Here is an 18167-nt window from a genome sequence, read left to right as displayed (position 1 = left end):
CTCAGGCAGGCTGGGTTCTCTTTTTTCCAGCCCTGTCGTTGTCCTCCTCATCCCCAGTGCTTCCCACTCACCTTGAACCTCAGCAAAGCATCTGAGCAGAGGTCTGGCTCTGGTTGGAGCCTGTAGGGCACTTGCAAAGATAAGGGACACATTCAGTGTCAGAACACTGGGCACAATGCAGGGATGAAGTGATGGACAAGTGGATATTATCATGGGAAAGAGGTACCACTGTGAGTCTGGAGCTGTCCTGGTCCCACACTGGCCCTGGAGCATGTGGGGTTGTCCTTTCTCCCATTTGCACCATGAGAGTGGGAGGAGAAGGCTCTGCCACCTCGTTGGGAATTTGACTTTAGTATGAGGGTGAAAAGCTGGCATCTCCCTTGATTTGGGGCTCCAGTATCCCACTGCTGACTCAAACAGAGAACCTGGACCCTGGAGATGTGACCTGTGCTCCAGCATTGGGACCATCATATGCTGGACTCAGATGCTCACCCTGGGGACTGCCCAAGGATTGCTCTTGCCCTCAGTGTGGTGGGATGTGTTGGTCCTGCCCTAAGGGGCTGATGGCTGTGGAGCATTCCCCTCCCCTGGACTGAGGGCTGGGCTCAGGCAGTATGGGGAACAGTCACCTCTGATCTGCTCAAGCTCCAGCTGTGTCCTGCCACAGGAAAATCATCTCAGAGCCTAATAGGAAGGTGCTGTGAGCTTCTGGCATCTGCTGCCTCACTACATGGGGTGCTCAGTGACAGAGTGACCCCAAAGTCAGGTCCTTCTCCAGGGACACCTGATGCATTTGTGGTATGAGTGAGGCAGCAGCCGTTCCCCCTCGCTGCCCGGGTGGGGAGCTGAGGTCCTGGAGCCCCCCTTTCCCCATCAGGAGTGCTTTTGACAGACAGACCTCCCTCCTCTCTTCCTGCTCCGCACGCAGCCATCCTCCACTCAAGGCAAACCTTTCTTTCAGCCTCGCTCCTCGCGTCCCCAGCTCCCCCGGCAGCAGGTGGGTGCCCACGCCTCCGTGCCGGCCATCGTCTCCCCGCTCCCCCTTCGCCCTCCCCAGCGCCGGAGAGAGCGAGAAGAAAAGTGTCGGAGCGGGGAGCGCATAGCAACAGGGTCTGGGATGAAGCAGGTTCGGCAGCAGCATCTCCGGAAGGTGAGAGCCGGCAGCGGGGATGCCCCAGGGACAGGAGCAGGGGACCAGGGGTACCTCTGGCAGGTGACAGCCAGGAGCGAGGGTAGCTCAGAGCTGGGAGAGGTAGCAAGGATATCCCGGGCTGGGAGCGGGGGAGTCATGCCCATCGCCCTGCATCCCGTCCTCGGGAGCCTTGGTGGGCAGCCGGCAGGGATTAGAGGGATATTAGGGAATAGTGTCCTTGCGCGGGGCCAAAGCGAGGTCGTGGGCAGCGGGATGGGGCATTTCGTGTCTCCCCAGCCCGCCCCTACCCGCAGATGCTGCCGGCGGTGGGTGACTCATGTTGTGTCTGGCCGGGCGCCGTGGGTGGCACCGGGGACAGAGCTGGGTCCCCGCAGCCTGGCAGCTCGGGGACACTGCTCCGGAGACTGCCCGGGCTCAGGGTCCCTCCCGGGGATGAGCACAGTGGGCTGGCAGAGCCTCTCCCACCTGCAGCTCGGATTGCCTCCTCTTCCTCCTCCGCAGGATTTAAAGGGGTGTGGGTGATGGGGGGTCTGCTGGATGCTGAACTCTGGGTTCAGGGCAGAGCTGGCAGAGTTACAAATCCTTTTTACATCCTGCCGAAAACCCTTTTTAAACCCAATTGTCAGGCTTTCCCATCCTAGGCGCCACTCCATTGCCAATTTGCTCTTTCCAGTCTGAGTTCCCATTTCCCCCCACATTGAGGACTGAGTCCTTTCCCTGGGGACACGGTGGAGCAGAGTGGCAGATTGGGGACTGAGTCCTTTCCCTGGGGACACGGTGGAGCAGAGTGGCAGATTGGGGACTGGGTCCTTTCTCTGGGGACACGGTGGAGCAGAGTGACAGAGATGGTGGCAGCCACAATTCCATGATGGGGATGTGCTGCTGCTGAATGGGTCAGCCCTTCCTGGAGCATCCCAGGCAGTGACCAGAACCTTTTCAGTTACACCCTGTGCCAAACCATACCCATTGAACACAGGGCAGGTTGACTCTGTTGAGATGAATGAAAACCCAGGAGAGTTTCATCCCTGCCAGGAAATTCCTAGGATATTGGGAAATGACGTAAAAAACCCAGCAGTATCCTGGTGACAGCCAGCAGGCCCTGACAGCCTATTTCTCTACTCTTGTTTGGAGGCATTGTTTGGCTCTTCTCTTTCTTCCTCTTTCCTACAAATTGCTTTTCCAGATGGCTTTGTGACTGGAAGATCCATTAAAAGTGGTCTTTGCCCCTTCCAATGCCTTTCTGAGTTACTTGATGCTGGTGACCCTTTTAAGCATTTATTCAGGAATGCATTTAGTCCCATGGTGATCAGTTGGGATGGAAAGCAAATGTCTCTGGCATTATATTCCCCATTCCCAGTGCTGCTCAGAGCCCTCTGTCCTTCATTACCCAAAAATACTATAGCTGAGCTCCAGATGGAGGATCTGGTGCTCATAGCCACCTTGGGACCACTGTGCCAGTGCTGGCATTGGGCTTGCCTGCAGCTGGTGAAGAGATGTGAAGAGATGTGCCCATCCCCACTGCAGCACCCACTCAGGACCCTGACAGCCTCTTCTTCCTCTCATTGTGATCCACTTCCCATTGGTGAGCTGGAGTTTTAAACCTTCTTACCAGACATATTTTAGACATATGGAAATACCTTTTGATTAGAGAAGACATTTTTCAGACTGTAAGGATTTCAGATTGGGTTTTGGGTAATAGTACTTTCAGACGAGCTGAGTGGTTGTTTTCATTTATTTGATTATTTTCTTTGGGGTTTATTGGGTAGAAATGGACTAAATCCCACTGGAGCCAGTGGTGGGAGTCATGGTTCCTGCTTTCCCTTCCCATACCTGGCCAGGCTGCTGAGCAGCATCTTCCTACCTGAGCCACTGCACTCCTCTGCCTGCCACAAACTGTCTTGAAACTTCCCCAGGGTTTTCAGATAAAAAAACACAAGCATTTGCATCCGTGGATACTCCCTACACTTTGGACATTGCTGTAATGAGTTTGCCTCAGCCATCTCCCACCTCCCTGTGCTGGCTCCACCATCGCTTGCTCCCTCTCATGGCATCAGCTGTGACCCCAGGCTGGGGTCACCCAGGGTCAGCTCAGCCCTTTGAGGGGCTCTTCCTCACCATAGCAGTGCTTTGTTTACTTTGCTTTCTAAGTGATATTACATGTGAATTAATTTTTATGCCTTTTTAAGATTTTTTCTCTCAGAGATTAACAAGCAATTCAAACTAATCTGAAGTGACTCACACTGTAGAGACTCACTGTGCTCAGATCCGCAGGGGAGAAATCTGGTGCCGGGTGGCATTTCTCTTGCTTAAAGGCTGTGATCCACGCACAAAACACTGACAAAATAACCCCATAATGCAGCTTGAATGGAGACAAAATAGGATGAAAACATACCTTTGATCTGGCTGGAGTTTTTCCAGTCAGATACAGCTGAGTTTTGGTTTTAGTAAATTGGTTTAGAGAAAATAATTACCACAGAGCCATTTCCTTACAGACCTGAGCTCTTATCTTGGCAGAGACTAAAGTGCTTTTTCTTCTCGGTGACCTTTGCTTTGCTGACTTCTTTGGGAGCATCTTTTGGTGAATAATGGAAAGTGATGCTGTGTTCAAAGAGGCCGTGGTTGCCAAGGGAGCTGTTAGTCCCCATCTGTTTATAACTGCGAGACAGGAGCCCGGCTTGAAGGATGGCAGCTGATGGTGGAAAGGACTAGAGCAATACTGTAGCACTGGAGCACCTCAGCTGCTGCTGAAAAAGAGAATTTCTGTGATGACAGAGGCTGAAAAAGAGCATTAATCCTAAAAAAAGCTCTAGAGTCAAGCTGGTGTGTGAGATCTCCAGCAGTCAGAAGAAGGGAGGTGTGCTTCCCTCTGTGATTTGGGACAAAGATAGGCTGGAAGCCTTAAATATTGTGCTTTGTAATTCATTTCAAGTCAGGCAAATAGGCCAGTTTTTCTGTGATTTCTATGGAAAGGCTGGGATTTGGGAGAATTTTGAGCATTGCAGTCAGGGAGCCGCCTTTGTGTGTGTTTTAAAGCAGCATCCCTGACCTGTATCTCCTCAGCTTGCCCAATAGGGACAACTGTCATTGTCCTTCAGGTTTATCTGACACTTGAGTGGTCTCTGCTTTCTGCTCTGGGGTCCTAAATTTGACCTGTAGAACTCCAGATAAAGATATTAACAAGAGAGGCAGTCATTACTGAGACACAAGTGACAAACTACATCCCATGGCCCTTGAAATGGTGACTGAGGTGGGGAGCAGGCTATTTACATTTTGAAAAAGGTCCCATTGGTTCCTTTCATTTCCTGTTGTTGCTTCTGTGTTGATTTCTGTGCAACATCTCATGGACAGGCACCTGCATGTAATGAGATCTTGCAGCTCTACCTGTGCCTCCTGCAGGTGTTTAGGATTCAGACACGGATGCAGGAATTAGACAACAGGATTTAATGATCTCCCAGCATCCCTGCTTGCTGGTTTTCTGCGATTCAAATCTGGAAAACAAGAGCACCCCAGCCAGTGTGGTGGACTGGGAAGTATAATTTTGCAGTGGGAAAACCCAACTGTAATGGCCCCTACCTGACAGGGATCTTTGTGAATACAGGTTTTAGCTGCTGAAATCTTTGGGAAGGAGTTCAGAGCAGCCTATCCATCCCCTGCAAGCACAGACAGCTGTGGGTCACACACTGTGTGTGCTGGGCTAATTAGCAGGCATGGCCATGGCTCGGAGGTGTTGCTAAACCACAGAGCTGTGTCGAACAGTTGCAGGAGGGCTGTCAGGTGGTGATGGTTTTATAGAACAGTATTACATTTTGGTCATATTTTGACTTTTCAGCCTGTGTTTTTGCAACTTTTTCTTCTGGCCCTTGCGTTGTGATGGTGGCATCCAGCAGGGATGGGCTTTTCACAGAGGATTTTGGTGTAACAGCTTTGCTGGAGCTGTACCTTTCAGGTTGGCTCTGGGAAGAATTTGCCCTTGTCCTGTCTCTCGAGGTGTTTGTGCCCCAGATGGGGATGGGGAGGAGTTTGCCTCTGTCTTTGGTGCCTTTGGGCTGCAAGCAGCTTGTCTACAGTGCCAGCAGCTGGGGGTTTGGGGTACACCCTATGCAGGGTGGGAGCTGGCAGCCCTCTCCTTCAGCATCGTGGCTCTGTGTCTCCATGGGAACCAGCACCAGGAGCATCCTCCAGTCCAGTCCAGCTGGAGAGGAGGAGGGGGAGGAGAGGAGAGGAGGTGGCTGCCACCTTCCCTGAGGCCATGACCAGGCAGTACTGAGCTCTGATCACCAGCCAGCTCTGGCCTCCTGGGGACTGGGGTCTGCTGCAGGCTCTGAGCACCAGTGCACACTGGTACAAGAGACCCACAGCTCCTTCTGGCTGATCCCTCCAAACCCACGTCCCTCTTCCTCAACCACATGCCATGGGTTTGTTCCCTACGATTATGAGCAAGGACAGGGAGATGGCTGCTTTTTTTCTTCAGAGAGCCCAAGAAGAGAGTTCCCAAATGGGCTCCTCCTGCCTGCTCCTGGTACCTTGTCAGCAGGGACACCAGAATCCTCCCGTGCTTCAATGTGTGCATGATAAACTCCCATGCCAGGACACAGCAACATATGGTGGCATAGGATCCTCATTCCACCCCTTTGTGCTGCCTGGTTTTGCTGTGGGTGTATTTGTGATGGGATCTCATCTGGCAGCTGCTGGCTCAAGCTTTCAGCTCTGGAGTCACTGGGGATGCTTTCCCTGCTCTCATGAGGTCAGGAAATGGGGGAAATTCAGACTGAGCCCTTCACTGCAAACCTGATGTACACCCAGACAAACACGGAGGTGCCCTCCTGGTGCATTACCCCAACCCAAGTGGATTGCAGGACTTGCACTTCCACTTGCAGAGCGGAGTCAGTGGAGAGGAAGGGAATGGGTTAATGCCCTGCCTGTGCTGCATTGATTCAGAGCACATTAGGAATTCTGGAAGGAGATCTCTCAGCAGGGGACAACTGGGAGTATCACAAAATTCCCACAGTGCAGGCTCTTGGCAGTTGGGAAAGTGTGAAAAATGCACGGAGCAATTAATGGCAGCCAGCTGAGTGCCTGGCATGGCAGCACACGTGGGGTCTGGGTGTCACGCTCCCTGGCATGCCACAGTGGTTCTCTTGCTGTCCTCATGCCCATATTCTGCAGGAGATCCAGAAAGTTTATTGTGGCCCTCTGAAAGGATGTTTTGGAAGCTGGGGTTGTGAGTTGGGTCCTGGTGAAGCTTCCCAGAATGAACTGGGACAATCCTACTTTTCCTAGGGGAGCTCTGGCCCTGTGGGCTTACATTTATCCCTTTTGATTGCTTGGTAGCAGAGCAGGGCATTGGCTGAGGTGGGGAGCAGAGAGCTGCTGGGACAGGGTGTTCCCAGGGGACAAGTGTCAATGCTGTGGCTTGGGGTCACAAATTCATTCACGAGTTCTTGGCACTTCTTCCCTCTCTCCCATTCTTCATTCTCTGTTTTTATTCCTTGCTGAACTCCTGTCTGCACTCTCCCATATCCCAGTCCCTCACTCAGCCAGTGACACCAGATCTCCTGGTAAGCCCCAGCAGCCAGGATGGGGACCTGGGCTCCGAGTGCCCAGAAGACAGAGGGAACTGGACAGGGCGCCTGGATTTCCTCCTCTCCTGCATCGGATACTGCGTGGGCCTTGGAAACGTCTGGAGGTTTCCCTACAGGGCTTACACCAATGGAGGAGGTACTTGGGCATCCTTTGCAGTGGTCAGCCTCCCACTCACTGATCTGGGCTGGTAGAATATCCCTGAACACCCCTTCCTGGGGCTGGAAAGTAGCACATGTTGTGTGTACTAACATGAACAGCCTCTTCCTGCCCTCCCCATGCTCGTTTGGGGCTTTAACCACCTGTATCCATGTGTGGAAGGGAATTGCAAGCCCATCTCTGTGTTCCTGGCCTTGGACAAACCCCTGTCTCCATGCTGAACCAAACACCAGCTCTCCTGGTGTGCAGTAGCTTCTCGGTCTGGTGTCCTCCAGGACTCAGAAGTGCCAGCAAACACTTCCCAGCTATCAAAGGAGGGAGTAAACCTTTTGCAATGCAAGAGCCACAGGTGACAGTGCAAAATGTTGGTTCAATTCCTCCCAGAGCAATAATAATAACTAGAGAATGTAATGGTGGTTGTGATTGAGTCAAAGAGAAAAGAGAACTGGGACCAGAGGGGAAGCACAGCACCAGATGAATCACAGCCCCTTTCTCCTGCCCTAACAGTGAGCTCTTGCTCCTCCTCCCTGTCTTCCTGATTTTGATGTAGATCCCTCAGAGCCATACATATTGAATGAGCATTATTCCCTGTCACAGTTGGGTTTTGGTTATTTGTTCTGTATTACTTTCAGGATTTTTTTTTTTTTCAGGAGCTTTCTTGGTTCCCTACTTCATCATGCTGGCCATCTGTGGGATCCCCATCTTCTTCATGGAGCTGTCACTTGGCCAGTTCTCCAGCCTAGGGCCACTTGCAGTCTGGAAGATAAGCCCTCTCTTTAAAGGTGCGTGAGTGAAGTCCAGAGCCTCTGAGAGATCTCTGCAAGAGCTCTTTGATGACGAAATGCACCAGCAGCAGCATCCCATGATCCTCAAAGCTCTTGTTAGAATCAAAAGAATCTGGGGCTGGGATTTTGAGACAGCTGTTTTAGTAGCTGCAGGATATGCATGGGATTGTTCAGTCTTTGAGGGCTCTGGATGGCATGACCAGCTCAAGAAATGGCATGACGATTATAAAGCCATCTGTTGTACAAAATAGAGCATGAAGGCTAAGCAATGCCTGTTAAAAACAAAGGCAAGAATAAAGCATTAAAAAAAAGAAGTTCAAATCAAATACTTTTATTCTCAACATTAAGCTGGTGTAAAGTTTTTTGTATGAGGCAATAGATCATTAATTCAAAGAAGGCATGTCCAGATGTTATAATGGCAATAAGAGGCTCCCCCAGCAGGTGAACCTTGGACTTGGTTGATCATTTGGCTGCTGAGGTGCAGTGTCTGATCCTGCTTTTGGATGTGCTTTGCTCTGCTCCAGCTCACTCCTTCTTTACCCTCTCCTTCCTTCAGGCGTTGGCATGGGCACGATCCTCATCGTCTCCTTGGTGGCCATTTACTACAATATGATCATTGCTTACGTTCTCTTCTACCTCTTTGCATCCCTCACAAGCGACTTGCCCTGGCAGCACTGTGGCAACTGGTGGAACACCGAGCTGTGCCTGGACCATCACGTCATCAAGGCAGGGAACAACTCCCTCCCCGTCAATATCAGCAACACCGTCAGCCCCAGCGAGGAGTACTGGAGGTAACGAGGTCAGCCCGACCCGCGTGTGGGGTGTGGTTGGTGTCTCGTCAGGGAGAGGATGGGGATGGGATGAGGGATGAAGGATCTGCACATCTCACAGCACAGATGCTGCAGGTCTGACTCTTGGCGGGTGGTGTGGGTGGAGCGATGGGCTCGTGTGCTCAGCTGTGGGTGACAACTCAGTTTAGCCCCTGGGATGTGGGAGGTGTCCATGTTCTAGTGCTGCTTTGTTGGCCTGGAGATATGCTAGACTAAAAAGCATCCCACGTCTGGAATGGCTGGGAATTTGCTCTCAAGATGCCGGGCATCCCTTCTGGGCTCTAATACATGGTGGAGAAATCACTCCAACTGTTCCTGTTTACTTGGCAAGGAGCTGGCAGTGCCTATGATTGTTGACAAGGCTATTTGGCAGCAGAGGCATTTCTAGGGTCAGAGGGCCTCTGGAAGAAGGCAGCCCATGGCTGCTCACTAGCAGCTCTCCTTCCTCCCTAGCCGGTATGTCCTGCACATCCAAGGAAGCTCGGGGATTGGGGATCCTGGGAGGATCCGCTGGAACTTGTGTCTGTGTCTGCTCCTTTCTTGGACTATTGTTTATCTCTGCATCCTTAAGGGAGTCAAATCCTCTGGCAAGGTAAGGGCTGGCTGGGCTCCTCTGGGGGTCCTGCAGCAATGCTCACCAGTGTGTGCAACTGCACCTCTGGGAAAGTGAGACCCACAACTAGCATCCCCTGGGTATAAGATATTTCGGGGATGCCTTGCATATGCAGACACAGAAGGGCTGACACACTGGCCTTGCTGAAGCCCAAGGACCCCAGGGTGGTGTGTCCCACCCTAGGGACGGGGCATGGGGGCAGCACTCACGCCCATTCCCAGCTCTCCCAGCTGGCTCTGCTCTCCCACAGGTCGTGTACTTCACTGCCACCTTCCCTTACCTCATCCTGGTGATGCTGCTCATTCGTGGTGTGACCCTGGAGGGGGCCTGGAAAGGGATCCAGTTTTACCTCACACCCCAGTTTGATCACTTGCTGTCTTCCAAGGTGAGTAGGATGTTGTGCAATTTGTCTAAGACACAAAAATTACCCTTCTCCTGATACCTCCTGAATGCAACAGAGGCAGTTCCCTTACTCAGGTGTCTTCTGGCCACATCCTAACTTAAAGCTTGGTTGCTCCAAGACCAAAAGTCTTTGTCCCACACCTTGCCTGGGCCACTATTGCCATGTGTCCCCACCTCATGCATGGCTCTGCATGGATGGGATGGTACCAAGACTTCCCTGGGTATCAGGACCATAGGCGGGATCATCCTAGCCCCTGTGATGGGCTGATGGGTGCCCTTGGTGGATTTGACTGTTTGTTGTTCTCAAGAAATGCCAGCATGTGGAGTGGAGGTCAGCAGTTGTGGCCATCAAGAGACCACCCAGTTTTACAAGGGCATTTAATGCCACTCTGGGATGGCCCTAAAACATTCTTATTAGCCCTTCCATTGGCCAGCTGATCCACTATGAGTGGTGAGTATTAACAAGGAAAGACAAATATCCCAAAGGCTGTGCATGCTTGGAGTGCTGGGAAAGATGTGCCAGGGCTCTGGGGAAGCAGATTTCTAATGCCATCTTCCTTATGTGGAGGTTTCCAAACTCCTGCTCTCCTCAGAACTGCTTCCTTCCCCCAGGTGTGGATCGAGGCAGCCCTACAGATTTTCTACTCCCTTGGGGTAGGCTTTGGGGGCCTCCTCACCTTCGCCTCGTACAACACCTTCCATCAGAATATCTACAGGTGGGAGTCAGCTGCTGTCTTGTAAAAATTATGGGTTAGGGGGAGCCGTGAAAGCCTGAGCTGGTGTGTTCAAAGCCAGCAGAGGCACGTGGTGCAGCACAGACACCTTGCTCTGCTCCTTGCACTAAGGGGATACCTGGCAGTTTGTACAGGCCTGAGAGGAACAGAGGAATCTGTGGGAAAAAAATTCTCCTAAGCACCAAGGCAGAGCACCCAGCTCAGAAGTTTTGGGCTGTAGGTGCTGAAAGCTGAGGATAAGCAATGCCACCATGCACTGGTGTGGGGCAGGAAGGAGTGAACATGTTCAGAGAATCTTCTTCCTTTTCTGTAGGGACACCTTCATAGTGACCCTGGGCAATGCCATCACCAGCATCCTGGCAGGGTTTGCCATCTTCTCTGTTTTGGGATACATGTCCCAGGAACTTGGGGTCCCTGTTAACCAGGTAGCAAAAGCAGGTGAGGCCAAAGATGTTTTCCCCTTCCCGCTCTGCCTGGGTGTGCTGAGGAGCATTCCTTCCAGGACAGAACACACCTGAGGGTGTCAGCATGAGGGGTGAAGGTGGATGCTCAGCTGGCCAGGGGGAGGGAAGGGGGCAGACAAGTTCTTGTGGTATAAATATTGAGTAACAAATGATGTCTAATGAAGGTCTGAGCAAGGAGCAGACTGTTTCTCCACCCTCTGATATAAGACCCTTCCTGCCCGTCTTGCCAGAGCCCTGGCAAGTCTCTGTCACAGTGCTGCTCTGCTGAGCTCTCCTCTCCTCCATCCCCCCATGCCCAGCTCTGTCACTACCTTTTCACCCTGCTGTCCTTTGCCTCCCCTAGGTCCTGGTCTGGCATTTGTGGTGTACCCCCAGGCCATGACAATGCTCCCCCTTTCTCCATTCTGGTCATTCCTGTTCTTCTTCATGCTGTTAACCTTGGGCCTGGACAGCCAGGTAAGGACAGAGCCCACGGAGACAGCCGTGGACTCCAGGCAGCCTGAGGACTCAGGGACTCCCTCCTCCTGTGCCTGCAGTTTGCATTTATGGAGACCATTGTTACGGCAGTGACAGATGAATTCCCCTACTACCTGCGGCCAAAGAAAGCTTCGTTCTCAGCTGTCATCTGCATCGCCCTCTTCCTAATGGGGCTCATCCTCACAACAGAGGTATGGGTGTGAGGACGGATCCATTGTGGGGACCAACTAGGAACTCATTTTAGGGAGAACTTAGGGCAGCAGCCAAGTTTTCAGATGCATGATCAGATAACCAGGTGAAAGAGAGACGAGCCTGAGCTTCTGGAAGGAGTGAGGGCCAAGGGGAGTGACACAGTGTTATTCCCATCCCTACACCAGCTCCATAAGGAGACTGATGTCTCTTGAGGCTGCTGACTGCTGTCCTCCCCAAGGTCCCCAACAGCCAGAGGACGTGGGTGAATGTTTACTGGGATGATGGTCCTGGAGATGCTGGGCTCTGTGCTTTGTCTCCACAGGGTGGGATGTATTGGCTGGTCCTACTGGATGACTACAGTGCTGGCTTTGGGCTCATGGTGGTGGTGATCACTACCTGCCTTGTGGTGACACGTGTCTATGGTAAGGATGCCATCCCCACAGGGGCACAGGGAAGCATGTGCTGTCTGCATGAAAAGAGGGATTTAGAGGGAGCAGTAGGGAAACCAAAAGCCTCACAGTGGAGTATGAGACTCCATTCCCACCACTTGTTTCTTCTTGGCTATCACTTGATTCACCTCTCCAAAGATACATGTGGTGCTGAGCCTGGTCCTTCAGGCAGCACCAGCTGGGCCCCATGCCTGCATCTCCCAAATGGGAGGGGGAAGATTGCTGCAGAGGAAACAAACCACTGCTTGTGATCAGTGCAGGGCAGCCTGTTACAGGCACAAGGCTCTGGGGGAGAGATCAAAGCTTCTGAGTCCCTCTCCTTCCTGCAGGCATGAAGAGGTTCTGCCGAGATATCCACATGATGCTGGGATTCAAACCTGGGCCCTATTTCAGAGCTTGCTGGATGGTCCTTTCTCCTGCAACAATGATGGTAACTGCTGAGCTTGAGCTACTGGATGGTGTTGGAAAACCATGGTGGTGCCAGTATCCCTGGGTGGCCTCCCAGGGATAAGTTCCCTGTGTGATAAGTTACTCTGCTGGCATCTCCTGCCCCGGAGACCATCCTTCTGCTGGGAGGTGTCCATCATCTCCAGGCCTTTTTTGAGCATGACACCTCTGGGATGACCTCATTTTCTTCCCATCCCACAGGCTCTGCTGGTGTATAACATTGTCAAGTACCAGCCTTCTGAGTATGGCAACTACCGCTTCCCCACCTGGGCAGAGGTCTTGGGCATCCTCATGGGAGTCCTCTCCTGCCTGATGATTCCCATGGGCATGGTGGTGGCAGTGCTCCAGGAAGAAGGGACGCTGTGGGAGGTAGGAGGAACTGGGGCCTGACATTGCTGGGGAGCACCCCAGAAATATGCAGCAGTGAGCACAAGCCCCTGCCAATCAGTATCCTCTGGAATTTTCTGTATCCTCTCTCCTGGAAGTGTGTGTCCCCATACCCCCTTGCCGGCCATGGAGTGTGAGAGTTGGCACATCCCAAAACATTTCCAACAGTGCTGCCTCCCATGATGCCAGGCAGGTACTGAGCAAAACTGCTGCCCAAGGGGCAGCCCAGTGTGCATTCCAAGTCCAAAACAAGCCTGCTGTGCCCTTTGAGGAAGCACAGCGTGGAGTGGCCATGGGCACCTGGGACTTTGTACCCACTTGGCAAGAGCAATGACACAGCAAGGCAGGCAGCTGCCAGACTGTGCAGGCGGCCCAGATGGGATCCCTGCTCTGAAAGGCTTCTCCCAGGAGCAGGTTACAGAGCTGCTGGCTGCTCACAGCTTTCCCAGCCCTTCACTCCTTCACTGCTCTCGCCAGGCTGTTAAAAGCAGAGGAACAGAGCTTGATGCCCTCCCCAGGAAGCAATCCCCTGCTTGACACAGCCATGGGCAATGTGGCATGGCCAGGAGCCACCTTGGCCAAGGCCAACCCCTTGTCTGAGTGGCTCTAACCCCACAGCACAGGGCTGTAGCCCTACAAAACCCCCTTGCTCCTGCAAACTCTCACCTCCAGCACCCACCACCCATGACACCTCCCCAGCCCACAGCAAGACACTTAGACATAACCACCTTCCCAAAGACAGCTTTTCACCCCATCCCATCCTTACTGGGGGTTCCTTCAGTTCCTGGGAGCCAGTAGGGCACTGGGTGAGCTGCAGGGTGGGGTGCTGCCCGGGGAGGGGAGGATGCAGTGTGCTTGTGCTCCCTCTGCCTGTCCCTCACAGCGAGTCCAGCAAGCCAGCCGGCCGGCCATGGACTGGGGCCCGTCCCTGGAGGAGAACCGCACCGGCATGTACGTGGCGAGCCTGGCTGGCAGCCAGTCCCCCAAACCCCTGATGGTCCACATGCGGAAATACGGGGGCATCACCAGCTACGAAAACACGGCCATCCAGGTGGACCGGGAGATGGAGGAGGACGACGAGGAGGAGTCCATGATCTGAGGGGACTCAGGGTCCCATGGGTGGGAGCTCACCTCCCATTTTGCACAGGTTGCACTGCAGCACTTCAGGACAGCTTGGGGGGATCTTTCAAGGAGTAGTCAGGAGCTGCTGACCCTGCCAGGTTCCTCATCACCACCCTGGCCCTGCCCCCCCCGATGTGTTTCTGTTCAGTGTGACAAACTGTGTGACAAGTCCGTGTGTTTGTGTGACAGTGTCTGGTTGAAGTGTCAGAGCTGTCCCACTCCCACCCGCAGCCCCAGCCCTGCTGTCCCCACTCAGGGATGTCCAGGGTGGAGGGATGTCTAGGCTGCGGGAGGTGGGGAGGAAGAGAAGGAGCTCCTGTGCATTGATCTGTTCTCTCTTTGTCTGTATTTGACTCCAATAACCCATAAATACATGTGAGAGAATCTGTAACAGCCTCCATGCCCCGAGGACAGTTTGTGCCATGGAGGTATTCCAGCAAAACCAGCACAAATCAGTGTCCTCCTAAAGCAATTTGACCTAATAAATGAGTAGTTAAAAACAAGTAGAAGAATAAAAGAAAAGGTTTTATGAATAAACCAGGCTGTAGATCCCCCAAGGACCTTAGTGGGTCAGGGTGGCTCTTCCCTGTGGTACCTGGCAGGGTTGGGGTGACTTGAAGGAAGGGAAGAGATGGTGTAACCTGTCCCTCATGTGTGCAGGAGGTCAGGGACAGGTTTCAGGTGGACTCAGTGTCCAAGGAGGATGTGTCTATTGCCAAGGGAGTTCCAAGGTGCTGCCCCAGCCCTGAGTGCTGCTTTTCCCAGTGAAAGGAGAAGGGCTGGGTTTCAGTGTCTGTGTGTGATTTTGGGGTAGATCTGCCCATGTTCCACCTCCTGCTGACACTGATGGCCTGGGGGTCTTGGTGACCTCCTGGATGGGGCTGTTTGGACCTAATGCTGCCAGTCCCCATCATCACAGTGTCATGTGTGCCTTCTGCCACGTGCCATCAGCTCACCAGTAACAGTGCTGTGTGACACAGCCCCTGCCTGGGTTAATTGAGGGGTCTTCAGCATGGAAGAAAGGCACATCTAGATGAGCTTCCCATGCACATCTAGAGGGGCACAGCTCCTCCTGGGTTTAATTGTAAATCTTTGTCCTGGTAAAAGACAAAATTGTAGGACAAAGAGAAAAATTAGAGTCTATGTCTGGATTGTGGATGTGCTCCTGGTGCACTGGGCCCAGCACTGTGGCCTGAGCATCCAGGGTGAATTCTGTCAGGAGGCTGCAGCTTTCCTCCTTCCCTACAGTATACGAGATTTAATTATTGCCTTTGCAATAATTAGAGTGTAGGATTGGCTCCTACACCTTGTCCTCCTGCCTGCTCACCTCCTCTTCTCCAGGGATGCTGAGCCCATTTCCGAATGGCTGTGTCCTTCCTTTCTCCTGCAGGACCACTGATGGCTTTCCCCGTCCTCCTCACCATACCCCACCGTGGCTGCAGCCCATGGGGGCAATGGGGGTCCCCCAGCTCCAGCTCCTCCAGGAGTGTGGGGCTCCGGCAGCACAACCGTGAAGCACCTTCGACTGCTGGCCCCAGGTTAATCATTAGAGCCCGGCCATAAAAGCGTGGCTGATGGAAAGTTCAGGCCATGGCGGCTGGGGAGCGGGGAGGGCCTGCCATAAACATTTATGGCCCCAATGAATCCCTCGCTCTAACCTTGACACTATTTACTGAGCAGGAGGCCTCAGGAGGTCACGGTGTTGCCCAGCCATCGTTGTGGGTGCTGGCCAGGGAGCCCGGGCTGGGCTCGCCCCGGAGGGGCACACACAGGGGCCTGCATGGGATAGGGACTCCAGCGTTTCATGATGTCACTGCTGGCCACAAAGTACCAAAAGAACCAGGAGAACCAGGAGAACCTGGAGAACCAGGAGACAGCTTCCCACAGCATAGAGTTGAAGCTGCTCAGGGCTGACCAAGATGGCTCAGTCTCTGCATGTTCCTCAGCTTTTCCTACCTCCATGGGGTCCTACCATATTCCCCAAGTCCCCATCGTGATGCTGGGATCCTCAGGGCTCTCCTTTGGTAGGTGTCATCAACCAGCACTGTGCTGCAGAGCGATGGGAGGGATGGAGCCGAGGCTGTGCCAGGGATCTGGCTGGGAGGCAAAGCTGGCAGTGAAGGAGGACACCAAGGGCAAAAGGCAGTGGGGCAGTGGCACATCCGGAGGACACGTGTCCTGCACCATGCATGGCTGCCCAGGGCTGGGGGGGGAAACGCAGCAGCGGGAACATTCCAGTGCTGACACCTGCCGGGGCCGGGGCAGATGGCAGGGAGAGGGGGCAAAGGGGCACCCCAGGGCCTGGGGTGGAGCAGGAACAGAGGATGTGGCAACCTGACTCCAGTTCCCCTGAGGTACCAGCCCACCTGCACGAGCAAAGTCCAGCAGGTGCCCGTGGGATCCCCCCGGTCCTCCCTGAACTCGGCTGGACGTCCTGTGCCCCTCACCCTGTAGCACCAGCTTCCTCTAAACTCCCCCAAACTGCCCAGTGGGCACCCCCACCCCCCCATCTAGCTTGAACACACTGGGGGCTCCCAGATACCTGCAGCCCCAGAGCCCTGCCCCTGGGAAAAGGGCTGGATTGCAATGAGCTGGGTCTGGACATGACATCGAACTCCCTGAAACCCCAGAGATGCTGGAGACCAGGGGTGGGCAGTGCCCAGAGTATCAGCATCCTGCAGGCAGCCCCTGCCCGAGGCCTGGTCCCAGCCTTGATGCTTTCGAGGACAGGAGTGCGGTGATGGAGGGACAAGGGGGTGGCAGACAGTCTGAGTCACTGCAGTGACGGAGAATCATCCGTTTCCATGCTCAGAAGTTGGTAGCTATTTATTGCACTTGAACACCAAGAATAAAACTGACACTCGCCCTCCCTCCCACACCCACCCTGCTCCCTGTCCCCCCCACACACACTGCTCTCCCCAAACAGAGAATCCGATTTGAGCAGTGATCATTCTGTTCACAGCCGCAGGTTCAGAAAAGACAAAGGAAAAGGAAACAAAATCAATCCTCCCCCATCCCCCCCCCAAGTTCCCACTGAATCCAACACGGTCACACTGCTCAACAGTTCGAGTGCACTTACAAAAAGAGAAGAGAAAGGCTTCAGCTGCAACCATACAGACGAACAGACACGAGGGGACAGGCAGCTACCCCTCCCCGGGGCTTGATTTTTTGTTATGTGACAAAGCTAAGTATACTCTTAATTATAATATATTTTTTGCAATCATCTTAAATAAATATTTCCATAGAGATTTCCTGTAAGTATATATATTTTTTATATATATAATATATAAGAGAGAGAGATAGATCTCTTTTTTTTCCTTAAACCACTGTTAACATATTTTCCCTGCTTGTCCAAAAAATGTTACAAAATCCCTAAAATTGTGCAACAGTTAGAAAAAAGGGACAACAATCCAAAGAAGGAAGGAGCCACTCAATACAGTCCCCTCCACTGCTCCCTCTCTCCCACTCCCTGTTTATGACCTGCAAAAAGAAAGGAGATTCAGATGAATCTGGTGGCAGAGTGGCCACCAGCCCCTGCTCTGGTGTTCCCACAGCCTGCTCACATCTGGGTTTCCCTGTCTGATATGGATGGGACTTGAACCTTGGGACATGGGCAAGGGTGAGGTCTCTGCTGGCTGGAGGATCTGTGCAGCATCAAGAGCGTGAGGTACACCAAAACCCGTCCTGTGGTGGGGAAGAAGGGTCAGTCTGGCTCCTGGGGTGGTCAGAGGAGGTTATGTGATCTGCTGCTGGCAGACACCTCTTGGTCCATGGGGCTGTGTGGCTGCCCTCTCACACATGGCACTGCAGTCCCACTATGGGCTGCAGAGCCCACCAGGAGCTCCAAGTGGGAGTAGATGACTGCTGCCTGTTCCTGTTTCTGGGGCTCCATGGGGGCATCCATGGGAGGAGAGGCAGGTTTGGGGTCAGACAAGGATTTGGTGCCTGGCACAAGGGACATTTCATGCGGGTTTGGGGGGGAAAGACAGCTTTCCCAGCTGTGCCTAGCTGGGGTGAGGAGGAGGCCTGTTTGGCTTCCAGAGGGGGATACATCAGCAAGATGTGAGAAATTATGATGTTGCCAGTGGACCTTGGCAGCCAGGAAAACAGGCAAATCCCAAGCCCACCTGTGGAGCTGGGGGCTCGACATCACTACAGCAAGTGCTTCCAGTTAGACATCCCCTGTGATCTGGGAGAGGTGGAAGAGAGGATGAGTTTGGAGGACTTGTGAGTTTGGTTTGAACCAGGCACCAGGAGACCAGAGGAGAGGAGCTCTGTCTGTGCCAGGAAATTAAATGTGCCATAGCCTGATCTCCAGCCTTGAGGCCAATGGGACAGGAGGCCCGCAGTGGTAAACTCTATCCCAACAAGGT

General features: G+C 53.2%; 1 protein-coding gene across 1 annotated transcript; it reads left to right on the top strand.

Annotated features, from left to right (window-relative positions):
• Positions 1 to 789: 789 nt before the first annotated feature.
• SLC6A7 (solute carrier family 6 member 7) lies at positions 790 to 14297 on the top strand. The gene is made up of 14 exons (XM_088173600.1): positions 790 to 1150; positions 6679 to 6871; positions 7543 to 7674; positions 8234 to 8468; positions 8961 to 9099; positions 9371 to 9505; positions 10135 to 10238; positions 10570 to 10694; positions 11064 to 11176; positions 11257 to 11388; positions 11712 to 11811; positions 12168 to 12268; positions 12487 to 12654; positions 13556 to 14297. The coding sequence occupies exons 1-14, from the start codon at positions 1118 to 1120 to the stop codon at positions 13769 to 13771; spliced, it is 1926 nt and encodes a 641-aa protein (XP_088029726.1). The 5' UTR covers positions 790 to 1117; the 3' UTR covers positions 13772 to 14297.
• The last annotated feature ends 3870 nt before the right edge of the window (positions 14298 to 18167 follow it).

This window comes from Sturnus vulgaris, chromosome 15, assembly GCF_052056855.1.
Source record: "Sturnus vulgaris isolate bStuVul1 chromosome 15, bStuVul1.hap1, whole genome shotgun sequence".
Classification (NCBI taxonomy): Eukaryota; Metazoa; Chordata; class Aves; order Passeriformes; family Sturnidae; genus Sturnus; species Sturnus vulgaris.
Note: the sequence above shows the minus strand (reverse complement) of the source record. Positions and strands in the feature narration are given on the sequence as shown.

What these genes read in the sequence shown, in the direction of transcription:
- SLC6A7 (XM_088173600.1), top strand. Translation starts at nt 1,118, where the DNA reads ATGAAGCAGGTTCGGCAGCAGCATCTCCGGAAG. An exon ending in GGCTTACACCAATGGAGGAG is followed by an intron (nt 6,872 to 7,542) that starts GTACTTGGGCAT and finishes TTTTTTTTTCAG; the next exon opens with GAGCTTTCTTGGTTCCCTAC. An exon ending in GAGTCAAATCCTCTGGCAAG is followed by an intron (nt 9,100 to 9,370) that starts GTAAGGGCTGGC and finishes GCTCTCCCACAG; the next exon opens with GTCGTGTACTTCACTGCCAC.